The sequence below is a fragment of the Oryzias melastigma genome, unplaced genomic scaffold (genome assembly GCF_002922805.2).
Source record: "Oryzias melastigma strain HK-1 unplaced genomic scaffold, ASM292280v2 sc00204, whole genome shotgun sequence".
NCBI classification, from domain to species: domain Eukaryota; kingdom Metazoa; phylum Chordata; class Actinopteri; order Beloniformes; family Adrianichthyidae; genus Oryzias; species Oryzias melastigma.
Window position 1 is genome coordinate 443,927 of NW_023416880.1, and position 17,984 is coordinate 461,910.

Below are 17,984 nucleotides of genomic sequence, written 5' to 3' on the forward strand. Positions count from 1 at the left end.
CATAAATTATAAATAAATACATTACACCTCTATTATGAAGTTCGAAATGGAGTAGGAAAAAGTTTAAAAAACTTTTTTCAATTCTACCCCCTAGCAATATATCTTAAATTTAATCTTCAATATAAACTATTTCAGAAACAACATTAACTACCCTTATTTTTTTTATATATATAAATCAACACGGACAAAGATCTATACACGTCGTTCATTATTTATTCATTATTTTGTGTTAAAAATAAAGATATCTGAGAACACTGGAATGTTTTCTCAGGGATTTTCTTGTGAAAATCCTGATGCGGCCCAGCCTCACCTAGACTCCGCCTCCAGCGGCCACCGGCTGAATTGAGTTTGAGACCCCTGGCTTACACTCACCCTGCCCTGCCAGAAAATACTTTGCCCTTCCCCCGGGAGGCGGATCCCAAATGCTAAAAACAATAGCATTTTAGCTAGGTGCCCAAACAACCGCAAAAGTCATAGCAAGCTGTGGCCGCTTGTGCTCGCGCAGAGGCTGCGTCGCCGCTCGTTTGGGCGGCCGCTTTAAGTGATGACACGCCACCAACACTAAAAGCTGCGGTGTGGAGACATCTAGGGTTCACCGTCGAGTATGAGGATCAGGGAGTGAAATGTGTCACAAGAAGTACAATATCTGCAAGATTTGCCTCATCTCTATATCATACAATGTGGAGAATCACGTCCAGCATGCCCGCCCAGCTCTGACGTCATCACCCAACCCTGTCACCGTGTTAAAGTTGAGCAACTAAGCAGGTAGCACAGTGAAAACATCTCAGATTTATTTCAAAAGACTTACAGTGTTATCTCAGATAAACACAAGAAAATATCTGACACCAGTGAGTGTTTATTGCTAAAGCTCTGCAGTCTGTTTTCAGTGGTTGATAATGAGGGGTTTCATCATTTAATGAAAACAGTTGACCTACAATATAGTGTACCAGCACGTCCATACTTCACAGAAAAATAAATATATACCTTTGCTTTATGAACATGTGTACAAAGAGATTGAAGACGATTTAGTAAAAACATACAACTTTCCACATACAGCTGGACTTCCCAGACAACAGAGATCTATCTCTCTGTAAATGTTCATTACATGACGGCCCTCACACTGGAAAATTAAGAGTATAGTATTGCAGGCTGTCAAGACTTTAGAGCACAGCTTAGACTGTTGGAGTTTATTATATTCATGTTTACAAGTATTGAGGATTGAGGCTCTTTTACATTTGATTAAATTGTATATAAGTTGTAATGTTTACAAGTTTACAAGAGTTCTATTTAAGTGTGATTCAGGAATAACTGCCAAAAGCTGTGCACTTAAAAAAAAACAGATTTCTTTGTTATGTTGTTTCGGTTTGCAAAAGAAACCATAATCTGTGGAATACTAGGATTTTAGTTTTTTTTTTTTTTTTTGTTCAATACGTACCAAACCGTGACCCTCATATTGAGGTACGTATCGAACAATAGCTGTATCGTTGCATCCCTATTAGGCACACAAGTCCAACTGCTCGTTAACACAAATTTCTAATCAGCCAATCACAAACTCAATTCATTTAGGCATGTAAACATGGTCAAGGTAATTGAAGTGACTTTGAATGTGGCATGGTTGTTGGTTCCAGACGAGCTGGTCTTAGGATCTCAGAAATTGATGATCTACTGGGATTTTTATCCACAACCATCTCAGAGGAGAATGTTCAGACTGGTTCCAGCTGATAGAAAGACAACAGGAACTCAAAGAACCACCGATTACAACTGAGGTCTGCAAAAGAACATCTCTGAACACAAAACACGTCCAACCTTGATGCAGATGAACTACAGCAGCAGAAGAACACACCAGGTATCACTGCTGTCAGCTACAGGAAACTGAGGCTACAATTCACACAGACTCACCAAAACTGGACGATAGATGAATAGAAAAACGTTGTCTGGTCTGATGAGTCTCTATTTCTGCTGCTGCATTCAGATGGTAACATCAACAACATGATGGATCATCCTGCCTTGTATCAACGGTTCAGGTTGGTGGTGGTGGTGTCATTCTGCGGGTATATTTTCTTAGAATACTTTGGACCCCTCAGTACCAACTGATCATGGTTCCAACCCCACAGTCTACCTGAGTCATGTTCTGACCATGTCCATCCCTTTATGACCACAGAGTTCCATCTTCTGATGCTACTTCCAGCAGGATAAGATTCCATGTCATAAACTGGAATCATCTCAGACTGGTTTCTATGAGTTCACTGGACTCTAATGACCTCCACAGTCACCAGAACCCAATAGAACCTTTGGGATGTGGTGGATCAGAAAATTATCATCAAGGATGTTCAGCTGACAAATCTACAGCAATTGTGATGCTGTCAGGTCAATATGGACCAAACTCTGAGGAATGTTTCCAATACTTTGTTGAATCGATGCCACCATGGATTTAGGCAGTTCTGAAAGTGAAAGGGGTCCAATCCGGTAATAGCAAAGTAGACCTAAGAAAGTTCTGCAGAGCAGCAGGAGTTCAATAGAAATTCACTTCTGAGTTGTGGGTAGGTCCACTGGCTCTGAGCAAGCCAACTTCTTACAAACAATCTGCTTACACCCTCAACATAACATTGGGGACATCAAACATGGCTCTCGCCTCACAACAACAAGGCCCAGGTCTGAATTCTGGCTGGGACCTTTCTGTGTGGAGTTTGCATGTTCTCCTCGTTCATGTATGGGTTTTTTACTCTGACTTCCTCCCACAATCCAAAAACGTGCTTCATAGGTTATTTTGTCACTCCTAAGTGTCCCTAGGTGAGTGATTGTGTGCCCTGCGACAGACTGACGACCTATCCAGGGTGTACTCTGCCTTTGCCTAACAGTAGCCAGGATAGGGCAGGTAAGTCCCATGACCCAAAAAGGGTTACAGCGGGTTAATAAAATGGATGGATGCATCAGAATGGAGTGGAGCAGGGACCTTGTGGCCAGTTGATTGTAGTTTGTACGTAACATCTGCAAGCTCTTTAAGCAGTATATTTTATCTGCCCTTGAATCACAATGTTTTGAATAAAGAAATATTCAGAAATGCAGTTTTAATCTTAATTTTTTTTTATATGTTCTCCATCATGAGCAAAATGCTACAAGAACATTTTGTGTCCACGACTTTTCTGACATTTGTACGTAATTCAAGTAAAGCAGTGCTGAGTCGTGCAGTGATCAAGTTAACAGCAAATATGATAAGAATGATTAAAGATAATAGCAATCTTGTCTTTATGTTCACAAAAATACATTAAGCAAACAAGGAAACACAACACTAAATGTTACTCCTCCTAAAGTTCAATGTTTTAGTGAAGTGATTCAAATGGTTGATGCTTTGCAGAGCCTTACTTTTTCCTCTCTGGGCTGTCGGACCTGTGGGGTTGTCTTGGTTTTCTTAGCTGGAACAGCTTCTTCACCTGAAAGCACACATTGATTTGTGGGTTATGAAGTCAAACCATCTGCTAAATATTATTGTGTAAAACTTTACCTTGAACCAGCAGTTCAGCAGTGCATGTGACCCGTCCACCACTGTTGGTAGCTATTACAGAGTATGTCCCAGAATCCTCTGGGAAGGCCTCAGCTATCAGCAGGGTGTACAGGTCTCCTTCCTGCAGGATCTTGAAGTCAGTCGAGCTCTGGATCTCTGCTCCCTCCCTGTAGAATTTCACCCCAGGTGAGGGGATCCCACTCACTCTGACATTCAACTTCACCTGGCTCCCCTGTCTCACTGTGGAGCTCTGCAGTCTCTGAAGGAAGTTGGGTGGGACGGTCTCCGCTGGGAGGGGGCAAACAACTTCTTTAGCCAGAGAACTTTGCAGCTAAAATATTACAAACTTTCATTCAAGAGAGAAAAGATAGAACATATTTATTGGAAATAAAACTTTTGTAAATGTTCTGAAAAAATACAATTTATATCAGTGGGATAAATGAACAGATCTAAAATTTAACATTAAAAAATTAATGAAACACTGTAATTTCAATACTTCATAAATGTTGGGTGGAACTGCCTGTAGATTCAGGCTTTGACTGGGACCTTCAATATGTGTACTCCCATATGCTCCATGGATTGAACTGCTTTCTTGAACTTGTGTTGATTCTTTCTATTTTTCTATATCAGTTTTGAAAAGAAATAAAACCTCCAAACTCCACTTCAGTTTCTCTTTTCAGGCTTCCAAATACATGACTGCAGATCCAGCCCCTCTGCTGAGCTCAGCATCACCTGTAACGAGGAGCTCAGCGGTGCTGGTGGCTTGTCCTGCTCCGTTGGTGGCTCTGACAGAGAAACGTCCACTGTGTGCGGCGGTCACGGCGGGAATCCTCAGAACAGCGCGGCCATCACTGAACGAGATCTGAACGCCTGGCAGAGCAGCAGCAGACAGAACCTGTCCGTCCCGAAACCAGCTCACCTCAGGAACCGGAGAACCTGCGCGGCAGAGAGCAGGGAGTGATGCCTGGGAACTGGGGGAGTAACGTCCAAAAAGCTGGACCACATAACCCAGATTCACTCTGTTCTTTTACATATTTGAACAAATTAGATATTCGCTTGTGATTCTTTTTGTGTGTGAACTGTAGTTGTATAGTGTACGTATTAATATGCTTGTGTGTAGTTGATTTTTTTTGAGTCACTTTGTAATATTTAAGTGTGTTGGACCTTTTGACTAACATCTACTCTTTACAGTAAAATGACACACACACTTTATCCTCTTACTTCCTTAACACTCTTTTTCTCCTCTTTCTTTTGTACCCTGAACTCCATGTCTAACATCCACTCTCTTCTTTTCAGTCCGCTCCAGCAAAAAAAAAAAAAATATATATATATATATATATATATATATATATATATATATATATATACATATAGCCTAGCCTAGTATAGCCTCAAATACAAAAGGGGTTTATACAAATATACACCTCGTGTGTAAGAAGATTCACAACCCCCTATTGTAACAGTAAAATCTGTCCAACTCAAGAGACCTTCAGCTCTGATCGGTCTGCTCAGCTGCTGGATAGGGAAGGTTAGAAAAAGGAAAAAAAAAAACTTGATCAAATTTGGAAACTAAACCTGGAGTCTCTGGAGTTGGTGAAAATAACTGTAGACATTTTTACATTCCTTAATAATAATGAATCATCAATGATGTGTCTAAAACGTTTTTATGAGTCACATACATAGTAAATCCAAACACTGGTGTTGGATGACTTTTTGTGGAATTTACAGTCAAAACACAAATGGAACTTCTAATTCACCTCAGTTTTATTTAAATGTTTAAATAAATAATAATTTAAATAAATTACTAAGCAGTGCTTGGTTAAAGCAAGTCAAGGCAAAGAATTTAAAAAGACATCTACCTGAAACAATGTTATAAATGTTACAACAAATATCAGGAAACAAGGCGGCGTAATCATTTAAAAAGTGTATGAATTTCTAAGCTTGTACAATTACAACAGGAAATCACATGAACAGTTTAATCTCTTATTATTGTGATAAAAAAGCCAGCTCAAAGTAAAATGTTTCACCTTCACAAAAACCTGATTTAAGATTTTTATTAAATGCTGGAGCAGTTTCAACTCTTGGCTTTGTTATGGGCAATCAAAATATGGAAATGTAGTCAATTTCTTCTCCTACAGCAGCAGCAATACTTGAATGCTTCTTACCACTGACTTGAGCCTGGAACATCGCGGCACTACCCTCCAGTGCCACAACGCTCTGTAGCGGCTGTATGAATGTTGGTGCTTGCGTTGACATAGTGGCGGCACCCTGAAACACAAAAAACCTTGTGCTGTGAGTCAAAATACCAACAGCCCGCGTCCACTTTTGTTGTAGCAGAATGATGATGAGATTCATGGAACTTGATTTTGATGGGATGCTGATTAAGAGTAGCAGTTTTTACCCTCAGCTGCCTCCTGAATACTCAATATTCTAACAGCAGATGGGGATGGGGGGGCAGAGAGGCTCATCCTCAGAGCACCAAACTTAGAAATTTAGCGGCATTCACAGCTGGCCCAGGTACAGTTGTCACTAGAAACAGTGACCACAGTTTTCTTTAAGCTGACACAGAAAAAGTATCAGATAAGTACCTCAGTTTAATCTCTGTAGTAAAGTTTGTGCAACTCTATAGTGACTGGATCAGTCATGATTTTGTGCAACACAGCCAACTCTCCAGTCAGAACTACAATGCTGCATGTATTTATTGTGCTTTTCTATACACAGCATACAACAAGACCTTGTTTAATTCACATACTGTTTGTGCAACAGCCACCACCTTAACAAAAAAGTCTGCTATTAAAAGCTTCAATCATTTTAAGCTGCAGTAAATGCACAGCCCCACTCTCATTAGGTCAACCTGCTGTCTTTTTTTTTTTCATTTTTATTCATTAATAAAAACATACAATATAAACTTCAGTCGTAAACTCAAGCATGATAGAAAAGGAAAAAAAATGAAAAGGGGACAGAAAGAAGAAAAACTATTTTTATCACATCTGTAACCAACGGATCCGTCATCTGCCAATGGAAAACTGACAAACATGTATTTTTCAACCACCACTAGGTGGCAACAAAGAATTACACAAGTGTCATGATCCAGATCACACTACATCAGTCTTTGACACAAGACACATCTCCAATTTCTAGACATGACAAATCATGAAGGCTACCATATCAATACTCCAAAAAGGCAAACCCAATCACAAATGTGAACTTAATGTGACTTTGCTGGGAAAATGTGACATGATTCCTTGGTCTAGCTGGTTGTCAATGGTTGTTGGGTTGCCATGCTTCTTTTAGGTGATCTTTATTGCAGTTCTTGCCTAACCCATCTATGAGTTAAAAACGAAAAGATATCCCAACATTGACTCAAAATAGTGAGGTATTGTTGTTTTTAAGCTAAATGCTCCACAAGACTTACCACTTGTGTGTTGTGTATTAGATGCCTACTAATTCCCTTTCTTCTATGTGTAACTGTATTAAGGGGCTTCTCTCCGATGTGTTTAGTGGGTGCATTTCCAAACTGCCACATTCCATGACATTCACAAAATCTTACTGTTTTTGCAGGCATACAAAATATCGTCAAAACAGCTTGGTCACACAGAAAACCAACTCTAATTATAGCAAAGCCTTTATGCCATTATGGGCTTAGAACCCCAGAAAAACTATTACTGCAAACTATATGAAGTTAAATGAGACAACAATATGATGTTACAAGTAAATAAAACAAGCAGAAAAATGATCATAAAGTTAAAGTCCCACTAAGTGTGTGAAATTTGTTCTCCACATTTGACCCCTCCCCTGGGTGAGTGGTGAGCTGCAGACACAGCTGTGCTCAGGAATTATTTGGTGGTTTAACCCCCCAGTCCAACTCCTTAGTGCTGAGTGTTGAGCAGGGAGGCACTGGGGCCCATTTTTACAGTCTTTGGTATGACTCAGCCAGGATTTGAACCCATGACCTTCCAATCACAGGGCGGACACTCTACCACAAGGCCACTGAGCTGGTAAAAAGAGGTAATATTGAACCATTTGGGCTATAAAATTCATCAAAAAACTCAACAAAGTCAAATGTAACAGATTTTCTGTTCATGACTTTCAAAATTATGACAACATAGGTGTTGAAATTGTTTCATAATAACTAACATGGTGTCTTAGCTGCCAAACGTAAAATGTCTGTAAAGTATGATAGTTGCTAAACCAAGGTCATTTAGATGATGAGCTCCATTTTTACTAAACGTCAAGGACAGCCTTTAAACAGCATCCAGAAAAACCTTCTCTTCTTGTATAAAAAAGAATCTCTTCAAACTTTAGTGAGGACTATATAACTCTAATCCAAATGTGGGACACTGGAAGGGTTTTTGTTCCTGCTCTGTGAATGGCACCACACCTGCTGCTGTGCCTCATCACCCATCAGCTCACAGCCAGATTGATCAACAATCCAGGTCCGCAGCAACTGCCAAAATAAGCGTCCTGAAACATCATGCCCAGCTGATATTCTGGGATCAGCATCTGACCATCAGATATGGCAGTAACCAAAAATACCACCTGCCTTCAGTCCCACCCTGGCCTCAAGGCTGTTTGATTGACAGCCCCCATGTGGTACATAGCTGAGGTGAACTGATAGCACTGCTGCTGATTTCCTTAAAAAGCCATAAGACACCCAGCTGACAGGCCACTCTCATGCTCTCAGCAGCTATTCTTGGCTATCCACTGATCACTGAACTGTTGGGCCTTCTTCTGAATGCAAAATATAGATTCGTCCAGCACAAAACCCACACAGATGCCATCAAAACCAGAGCCCTGATTGCAGCCTGGACCCACTCCCCAGAAATCACAGACAGTTAACAGGGCCATTTGGGACACAAGTTGGAAGTACTCACTTGTCTCCACAAGAGTGCCAGAAACTGATGGGGCTGAGCCCACTAATAAGCAGCAATACCCTTATCCAGAGAGATTTGTGCTGGGAAATCCACGATGAGAATGGTTGAGCCTCGAAATATTCCCTGAAAAGAACAAAACTACACAGAGATGGGCCGTGTAGTTTTGCTTTCCTCCTCGCAGTCCCTCCACCCGAGGCGAGGCTGGGAATGCTCCAACTGCTCAAGAGGCCCCAGATGGTGGTTTAGGGTTTTATACGGAGGGGGGTTCCGCATCATCATTGCACTGAGCCTCCCCATTGGTCACGGGACCCTCATGGAAACATTGTGTGACATGGCAGTCTTTTATACAACCTCCAGCCTGTCAGCTACATCCGAGTTTTTACTGAGAATGGGTCTTAATTCAACTGGGAACGTTGATAATAGATGGAGTTCACTGAATCGTCTACTGGTTTCATGGAGAAACAAACTTTAGTCCAAAGTTTCATAAGCCCTCAGGCCAGTGAATATTTCCAAATATGAAAGGAAGCAGAGGCTGTTGCTGTCAGTCAAACTCCTCTCACTTTTTAAAACCAGAAACTTGATTTTTGTGACAACAAACCAACTAACTAGCTCCAACTTCAGTCATTTAAAGCAGTTCAACTCCATGGTTTTATGACTGATCCTGGACAAGCAGGTATAAACTGGCTGAGGCGCAGGACTTGTGCCACTCTGCCACAGTTTGGTAACACTCTTTGGTAACTCAGCTGTCAGTCATCCATCTCTGCTTCAGGATTTGGTTCTACAGTAAGACTGAACACAGAAGTCAGTTGCTGCGTCATGGTCATCATTAGACGTCTCAATTTCTTGTAAAAGTTGCAGTTTGAATTAGTTTGTGTGTTTCCTAATGCTTAGTTACATAGTGAACAAGCAAGTAGTTTGGAAAAAACAGCAGATAGTTTTCTGATAATACATGATGCACAAATGTTTGAATTAAAAATTAAGACCATGAAAATGGTCACACAAGTTAGAAAATACTTTAAAGGGGCCATACTACAGAGCTGCCAACTTTCATAAAACCTTGGAGTTGTCATGGCTGCACTCCTTCCTCATCCTCAGGCTGTTGGGAGCTAATCAGGTGATGAGGGACACCTGTTTACCTCCCTTTATTAGGAGCTGCTGCCCTCCAGTCTCTGTCAGTTTGTCACAAGCCTTCCATGGAGCGACAACCTTGTTCATGTGAACTATTTTGCTGACCTGTGAATCTGTCTCCAAAAAACCCCTGCACTGCACTGCACTGCACTGCACTGCACTGCACTGCACTGCACTGCACTGCACTGCACTGCACTGCACTGCACTGCACTGCACTGGAACTTTTAAAACTACGAGTCTTGCCCCAGCACCTGTACCTCCTGCCGTTTCCTCTTCCTACCTGGACAGCCTGAAGGACATCCTCCTGCACCACCCTCTACGTCAGCCCTCTGCTGTGCACTCCCTCCATCTCCTCGTTGGCCCCCTCTGATCTTCGTTCATGACCTTTCACCACCAAGTAAGATCTAAACCTGTACCTGTCTGATTACAAGTGCCTCTCCTGCCTGCGTTCCTAACAGCTCTCCTTCCTTAGTGCCTGAGCGCCCCCCGCTGACTGAAGGCTGTCTCTCCCGAGTTCCTGGTCCTGCCTGAGCCAAATAAACACTTTAAATACTTACTCCGTGCCTGTGTTTATTGGGGTCCAAGTACAAATCCCTTCAGGAGTGAGACTCAATGCAGGGTGAAAAAAAATCACTATACGACAGCAAGACATGAGACAAGTCAAGTGCAGTTTTGTGAAAGTGTATCAGTGAAATAAAGCACCACGAGGTAAAAAACTGATGAACTGAAAAGCAATAAGGCAATAAATAACTTTTAAAGAGCAACCAATGACTGTATGAGAGAAGTGGAGACAGATAGTATAATGTCACCCATAGAAAATGGCTTACTTCCGGCTCCAACCAAATTAAGTCAATTCAGTCGCTATTTTTCCACATTACGGAGACCGCCATCTGGAGCCAGATGAAGTTAGTGAGCAGTGATTGGTCCAACTTGGTCTAAGTCACTTTTTTTTTTTTTGAGTCACCATTTCTATGACAACTACTGTCATTAAGCAGGCGTGAGCACCCTTTCCGCTGAAAGCAGCTCTGGAGAATCTGTCAAACCTGCTAATGTTCGGCGAGTTGTCCAGCAGACAGATAATGCCTCTGATTGGCCAGTTTAAACTTGAATAACTAATAAATACCATGAAAAAAAGTATGAGTAAAGAAGTTAAAAAGCTATCAGAGCAAGAATGATTATTCTGACAATATTCTGACTTTTCCAACATTGTCTCTTGCCGAGGACAGACGCACTTTTCTCTCTCCTCCCCTCCTATGTTACTCCCAAGGCTTCTGTTTGTCTTCCCTGTGAGCTGCTGTTTTTCGCTCTCGACTACTCTTCTGCTTTTTGAATCTCTGAAAATGGATCTGATCCACTGGTCTTTTAATGCGATCGACAAGATTTATTCCACGCTAAGGTATGGGAAAGCTACAGAGTGTGAAAGGTAGCTGTGTGTGGAAACGAAGACTGCTGCTCATCCCTCCTTGACCTCAGCATTCCTGCAACCTCCCTCTCCTCCAAAGCATACTCTGGATGCATGCTCTTGGTAGCAGGAAATGGACTGAGGTGTCCTCTCCCCCCGTCCATCCTACCCATCAAACCTCGTATTGCGTCTTCGAATGTGTCATGCTTCTGTGTTATGGTGTATTTTTTATTTATTTATGTATTTATTTTTTTGCTATCTGAACATGGGCTGCACGGTGTCGCAGTGGTTAGCGCTCTTGCCTCACAGCAAGAAGGCCCTGGTTCAAATCCCAGCTGTGGAATCTGAAAAACATCAACTGGGACCTTTCTGTGTGGAGTTTGCATGTTTTCCCCGTGCATGTGTGGATTTTCACCGACTTCCGGCTTCCTCCCAATGTAGCCACGAGGTGGCCCAAGCCAGGGTCTCATTGTGCCGGTCCCAAGCCCGGATAAATACAGAGGGTTGTGTCAGGAAGGGCATCCGACGTAAAATCTTGCCAAATCAAATATGCGAATCAGACCTACGAAATCCATTACGGATCGGTCGAGGCCCGGGTTAACAAAGACCGCTATCGGTGCTGTTCACCGACAGGGTGCCGGTGGAAATTGGACTACTGTTGGTGGAAGAAGGAGAGGAGGAAGGCAGGTTTGTAGGGAGAGAGAGAAGAGGAAAGTCACTAGTGTTGGACTGAGAGTTGGGACTTTGAATGTTGGAACTATGACAGGAAAGGGTAGAGAGTTAGTGGACATGATGCAGAGGAGAAAGGTAGACATACTGTGTGTCCAGGAGACCAGGTGGAAAGGTAGCAAGGCTAGAAGTTTAGGAGCAGGGTTCAAGTTGTTCTATCATGGTGGAGATGGGAAGAGAAATGGAGTAGGAGTTATCCTAAAGGAGGAGTTTGTTAGGAGTGTTGTGGAGGTAAAAAGAGTGTCAGATAGAGTGATGAGTCTGAAGATAGAAATGGAGGGTGTGATGTTCAATGTTGTTAGTGGGTATGCCCCACAGGTAGGATGTGAGCTGGAAGAGAAGGAGAAGTTCTGGTTGGATCTTGATGAAGTGATGATGAGCATCCCTGGAAATGAGAGAGTTGTCATTGGTGCAGATTTCAATGGTCATGTTGGTGCAGGAAACCGAGGTGATGAGGAGGTGATGGGCAGGTTTGGTATCCAGGAGAGGAATGTAGAAGGACAGATGGTGGTTGATTTTGCAAAAAAGATGGAAATGGCGATAGTGAATACATTCTTTGAGAAGAGACAGGAACATAGAGTGACCTATAAGAGTGGAGGTAGAAGCACACAGATAGACTACATCTTGTGTAGACGGTGTAATCTGAAGGAGATCAGTGACTGTAAAGTAGTGGTTGGTGAGAGTGTTTCCAGACAGCACAGGATGGTGGTGTGTAGAATGTCTCTGGTGGTGAAGAAGATGAAGAAAGAGAGGGCAAAGGCAGAGAAGAGGACAAACTGGTGGAAGCTGAAAAAAGAAGATTGTTGCATGACTTTTAAGAAACAGTTGAAACAGGCTCTGGGTGGTCAGGAGGTACTCCCAGATGACTGGATAACTACAGCTAATGTGATCAGGGAGACAGGTAGGAGTGTACTTGGTGTGTCATCAGGAAAGAGAGTTGATAAGGAGACTTGGTGGTGGAATGAGGAGGTGCAGGAGTGTATACGGAGTAAGAGACTAGCTAAGAAGAAGTGGGACACTGAGAGGACTGAGGAGAGTAGACAGGAGTACAGGGAGATGCAGCGTAAGGTGAAAGTAGAGGTGTCAAAGGCCAAACAAAGAGCTTATGATGACTTGTACGCTAGGTTGGGTAGTAAGGAGGGAGAGACTGACCTGTACAGATTAGCAAGGCAGAGAGATCGAGATGGGAAGGACATGCAGCAGGTTAGGGTGATCAAGGATAGGAATGGTAATGTGGTGACAGGTGTCAGTGGTGTAATGGAAAGATGGAAAGAATACTTTGAAGAGTTGATGAATGAAGAGAATGAGAGAGAACAAAGAGTAGAAGAGGTGACGGTTGTGGAGCAGGAAGTAAGAAAGATTAGTAAAGGTGAAGTGAGAGGGGCTTTGAAGAGGATGAAGAGTGGAAAGGCTCTTGGTCCTGATGATATACCTGTGGAGGTATGGAAGTGTCTAGGAGAGATGGCAGTGGAGTTTTTGACCGGGTTGTTCAACAGGATCTTAGGTGGTGAGAAGATGCCTGAGGAATGGAGGAGAAGTGTGATGGTGCCCATTTTTAAGAATAAGGGAGATGTGCAGAGTTGTGGTAACTACAGAGGAATAAAGCTGATGAGCCATACAATGAAGGTGTGGGAAAGAGTAGTGGAAGCCAGACTAAGAGCAGAAGTGAACATTTGTGAGCAGCAGTATGGTTTCATGCCAAGAAAGAGCACTACAGATGCAACATTTGCTTTGAGGATGTTGATAGAGAAGTACAGAGAAGGTCAGAGAGAGCTCCACTGTGTCTTTGTAGATCTGGAGAAAGCTTATGACAGAGTGCCCAGAGAGGAACTATGGTATTGTATGAGGAAGTCTGGAGTGACAGAGAAGTATGTCCGAGCAGTGCAGGACATGTATGAGGGCTGTAAGACAGTGGTGAGGTGTGCTGTAGGGGTGACAGAGGAGTTCAAGGTGGAGGTGGGATTACATCAGGGATCAGCTCTGAGCCCCTTCCTGTTTGCAATGGTGATGGACAGACTGACGGATGAGGTTAGACAGGAATCACCATGGACTATGATGTTTGCAGATGATATTGTGATTTGTAGTGAGAGCAGGGAACAGGTGGAGGTGGAGTTAGAGAGGTGGAGGTTTGCCCTGGAAAGGAGAGGAATGAAGGTTAGCCGCAGTAAGACAGAGTACATGTGTGTGAATGAGAGGAACCAGAGTGGAAGAGTGAGGTTACAGGGAGAAGAGATAAAGAAGGTGGAGGAGTTTAAGTATTTAGGGTCAACAGTACAGAGTAATGGAGAGTGTGGAAAAGAAGTGAAGAGGAGAGTGCAAGCAGGTTGGAATGGGTGGAGAAAAGTGTCAGGTGTGATGTGTGACAGAAGAGTTTCAGCACAAATGAAAGGAAAGGTGTACAAGACTGTGGTGAGACCAGCCATGTTGTTTGGACTAGAAACAGTGGGACTGAAGAAAAGACAGGAAGCAGAGCTGGAGGTAGCAGAGATGAAGATGCTGAGGTTCTCTTTGGGAGTGACCAGGATGGATAGGATCAGGAATGAATACATCAGAGGGACAGCACATGTTAGAGGTTTTGGAGATAAAGTCAGAGAGGCCAGACTGAGATGGTTTGGACATGTTCAGAGGAGAGACAGTGAATATATTGGTAGAAGGATGCTGAGTCTAGAGCTGCCAGGAAAGAGGTCTAGAGGAAGACCAAAGAGGAGGTTTATGGATGCAGTGAATGAAGACATGAAGGTGGCTGGTGTTAGAGTGGAGGATGCTGAAGACAGGCTTAGATGGAGGAAACTGATTCGCTGTGGCGACCCCTGAAGGGAAAAGCCGAAAGAAGAAGAAGAAGAAGACTCCGGCTTCCTCCCACCGTTCAAAAACATGATTCATAGGTTAATTGGTGACTCTAAATTGCCCCTAGGTGTGAATGTGAGAGTGAATGGGTGTGTGATTGTGACCCTGCGACAGACTGGAGACCTGTCCAGGGTGAACCCCGCCTTCCCCCATCAGCAGCCGGGTTAGGCTCCGGCACCCCCGCGACCCCGAAAGGGACAAAGTGGCCAAGAAGATGAATGAATGAATGTATCTGAACATTAGGGCTGTAACGAGTATCCGGGTACTCGGTTATCCGTGATTTGCTCCCAAAAATTCGAGTACGGATATTCGTGACGTCCAAGATCGCTGATTCGCGATCTTTATAAATATAGTAAATTGTATTAAAATATGATCAAAATATCACCTGGGGACAATGTATTTTTGCTCTGAAACGCAGATTGATGTAGGATTTTAAGTTTACGAACTAAAACAAAGAGCCGCGGTACTGCCAACGGAAGTAAACACATCTTCAAGACGGTGAAGCTTCTGGTTTTCAAAGTAAAACTAGCAAGAGCTTTTTTCTGTTCAGAAACTGAGACTGAACTTCCGCTCACAGGCATAACTTCTGAAATTAGCTTTAACATCGGAGCATTAGTTTCAGTTTTTACATTCCTTTGACTATGATAACTCATCAACATTTGACGGAATTAACTAAACTCCATCTTATTCTGAAGAAACAGCCTCATGCTGCTGAAAGGCGGATGTAATCAACGTGAATCAGATGATTCTGCAGCGAAAAAAGACTTTTCATACGAGCTCTGCACCAATGTGTGATTCTTAGAACTTAAAATATTGAAGAACTTCGAGGATAGAAAACTGTGGAGAACATTTTTGGTTTTGTTGTTAAATGATCCAAAACAGCAGTGATTTTATCCTTTTTTATGTTGTTTTACTGCTGAACCAGAAAAAAAGTTAAAAATTACAAACAAAATTTCTTTCTATCTGAATCTTTGAGTTTTTTTTTATCAGTTTTGTTGATTCTGATCTCCTGTTCTAAATAAATGTATAAATGATAATTAAAAACAAATAATTAAAATTTTTATCCATCCAGTAAATAGACATACACATAGCAATACACTTTATAATAAAAAGTAAGAATTGTGGTACGATTCGTGAATCATTGAGCTTGATTCGTGAATCGAATCGGACCACCACCTAAGCAATGATCCACAGCCCTACTGAACATTGTACGCAGTGTTGAGATATGATCTCAACGGGGAGTAGAAGGCCCCTATTGTGGCCTTCTACTCCCTAAAGCTAATTATTTGGCTGCATCAGCAGTGAACCTGGACTGTCTGTGTACCTCTCTGTCTGTCTTGTTCTGGGTTGTACTTAAAAACAAGAATTTCCCCCTGTGGGATTAATAAAGTAATCTCGAATCATGAATAGAATGACTAAATAATAGCTGTTTATTTCCCTATAAAACTCTGTGAGATTTTAGCTTTTTTGGAACCAGCGGTTCCGCTCCTACACTGAGGAGGGTAGGGTCACTCAGTCCGGTTTTCTTTTACAGTCAATGAGAGCAACAATACTCCCTTCTTCTTCTGTTTGTTTAATTTTGATTTTCTTGCTTAAAGAGATTGAGCATTGCCGGACTTTAAATTGTAAGAATTCCCATTTCTTTGTATATGATGATAAAGATTTATCTTTTTGAATAGCATTTGAGAGTTTTGACATAATCACAGAAATTATCATATTTTGATAAGCTAGAATTAAACTTCCAGAATCCCTTTCTTCTGAAAGAAGAGTTACATGAAGCCCCACACAGCAGTGGTGGGTCAGGGGGGGTTGGCATTATTTTACAGATAGAGATCTGGTTAGGTGCAACCTCATTAATTAACCAGAAATCTAATCTTGACTTGACTGTACCATCTAGACTGAACCATGAATATTGTTTTGTGTTAGGATTTATTTTCCCTTCACGGATCTACAGGGTTAAGTGAATTGCAGAATTCAGTCAATATATTATTAGGATGAGAACTGATATATTTGCTTGGTGATCTGACTAACCAGTCGTCTTTGACCGTATTCCAATCTCTTACATTTTTTGTTTTGTATCTAGTTTTAAATAGAATCACAGTGTCTTAAATCTCTGCAAGCTGGCCATCATTTTGAAAGGTTACAGTGTCCATAAATGTTTCTTAGTAATATTAAAGAATCATCCACTTTGAACACTGATAATAACCAGTGTCCATCATGACTTGATTTTCTAAATATTATTTTCCTTTTAAAGTTTTTGAATAGAAGCGATACTTCTATAGCGACACCTGCAAATTGTGATGTACCATGTGAAAACATAACTTTGTTTCCCCATTGAGTCGTCAAGAATTGCTCTTCTTTATTTGAGTAGGTTTCTTGAAGGAAAATTGAGGGTTTTCGTTTTTACAATATAGAAATAAAGCCTTTCTTTTAATATTGTCTCCCAGAGCTCTAGTGTTTACAGTTAGAAGTTTGAGATTGCATTGCAATGACATTTTCAATCACACTCACTTTCACTCAGAAATAAAAAAATACATTTAAAAAAGAGTAAATTTAAGCTAGTCTTGAGCCTTGTTTCTGATGCTAACTTGAACTTTAGGCAGGTCTTTAAAGGGTTAGTAATGGCCTGGGACAAAGCTAAAATGCTTACCCATATTAATACCATGGTCTGGGTGAATACTCGATTCTGATTGGCTGCTGGGTGTGCATTAAATTGTGATAATGCACAGTAATAACGCACACCTAAAAGAGAAGTTCCGGTCACACAGACCAAACGTTCGATATCACTGCGCAGGCTTCTTTAAAACACATTTTTCTTTCATCGTCTGGACAAAACAAGGAGCAATGGATAAACTTTCTCTCTGAACTGATGCTTTATTTAACTTATTGTAGCGACCAGCATTTATATTCCTCTCCTTTTGTAAGGTAAATTAATATTGATTATAATTATAATAATAATTGATTATAATAATTGGTTATTCTCCTTCTAATAAAACACCACTCGACATGAAAGGTGTAGTCTTCTGTTTCACCACAAGAGGGAGTTTCTGCTTTAGAGCAGCTCAGAAGAGCGAACCTGCCGTGAAATGAAACACAGACAGAAGCTGATTGTGTTCTGTTTATGTTCTAGCTGCTCACTGAAGGATTAACGTCAGAAAAAGAAGAAAAATATCCTAATTTGTCCGGGTCTTTCTTTCAAAACAGCGACACTGTACCGCTGCAGCTGAGGTCTGTAACGGCTTCAGGCTTCATGCCGTGTTCCATGTCACCGTGACAACAAACCGCATCACGATCAAATAGTCCGCTTTTTGTGAAAAAATGAGCTAAACCAAAGAAATAACAAGAATAAAGTACTAAATATTGGTTGAATGTTTATTTATTTTGTAAATGACCATGGTATAAGCGGGATAATACCCTCCGAAGAGTTCATTATGAGAAATTAACGCACTTCACGGAGGCAATCAGCCATTGACACTCGCAGCGGTCCACCAGTCATTTCTTC

At 41.7% G+C, this 17,984-nt stretch overlaps 1 protein-coding gene and 1 long non-coding RNA gene across 2 annotated transcripts; one reads left to right on the forward strand and one right to left on the reverse strand.

Moving 5' to 3' along the window:
* Positions 1–3,333: 3,333 nt before the first annotated feature.
* On the reverse strand, positions 3,334–8,576 carry LOC112138112 (titin). Its single transcript, XM_024260677.2, has 5 exons — positions 8,377–8,576; positions 5,668–5,770; positions 4,235–4,438; positions 3,503–3,790; positions 3,334–3,431 (listed from the first exon to the last, which is right to left on the reverse strand). The coding sequence occupies exons 2-5, from the start codon at positions 5,756–5,758 to the stop codon at positions 3,334–3,336; spliced, it is 681 nt and encodes a 226-aa protein (XP_024116445.1). The 5' UTR covers positions 5,759–5,770; positions 8,377–8,576.
* A 1,129-nt stretch (positions 8,577–9,705) lies between these two features.
* LOC118598224 lies at positions 9,706–10,061 on the forward strand. Its single transcript, XR_004947338.1, has 2 exons — positions 9,706–9,901; positions 9,977–10,061. It is a non-coding gene; the product is annotated as an uncharacterized LOC118598224 (long non-coding RNA).
* Positions 10,062–17,984: the final 7,923 nt, after the last annotated feature.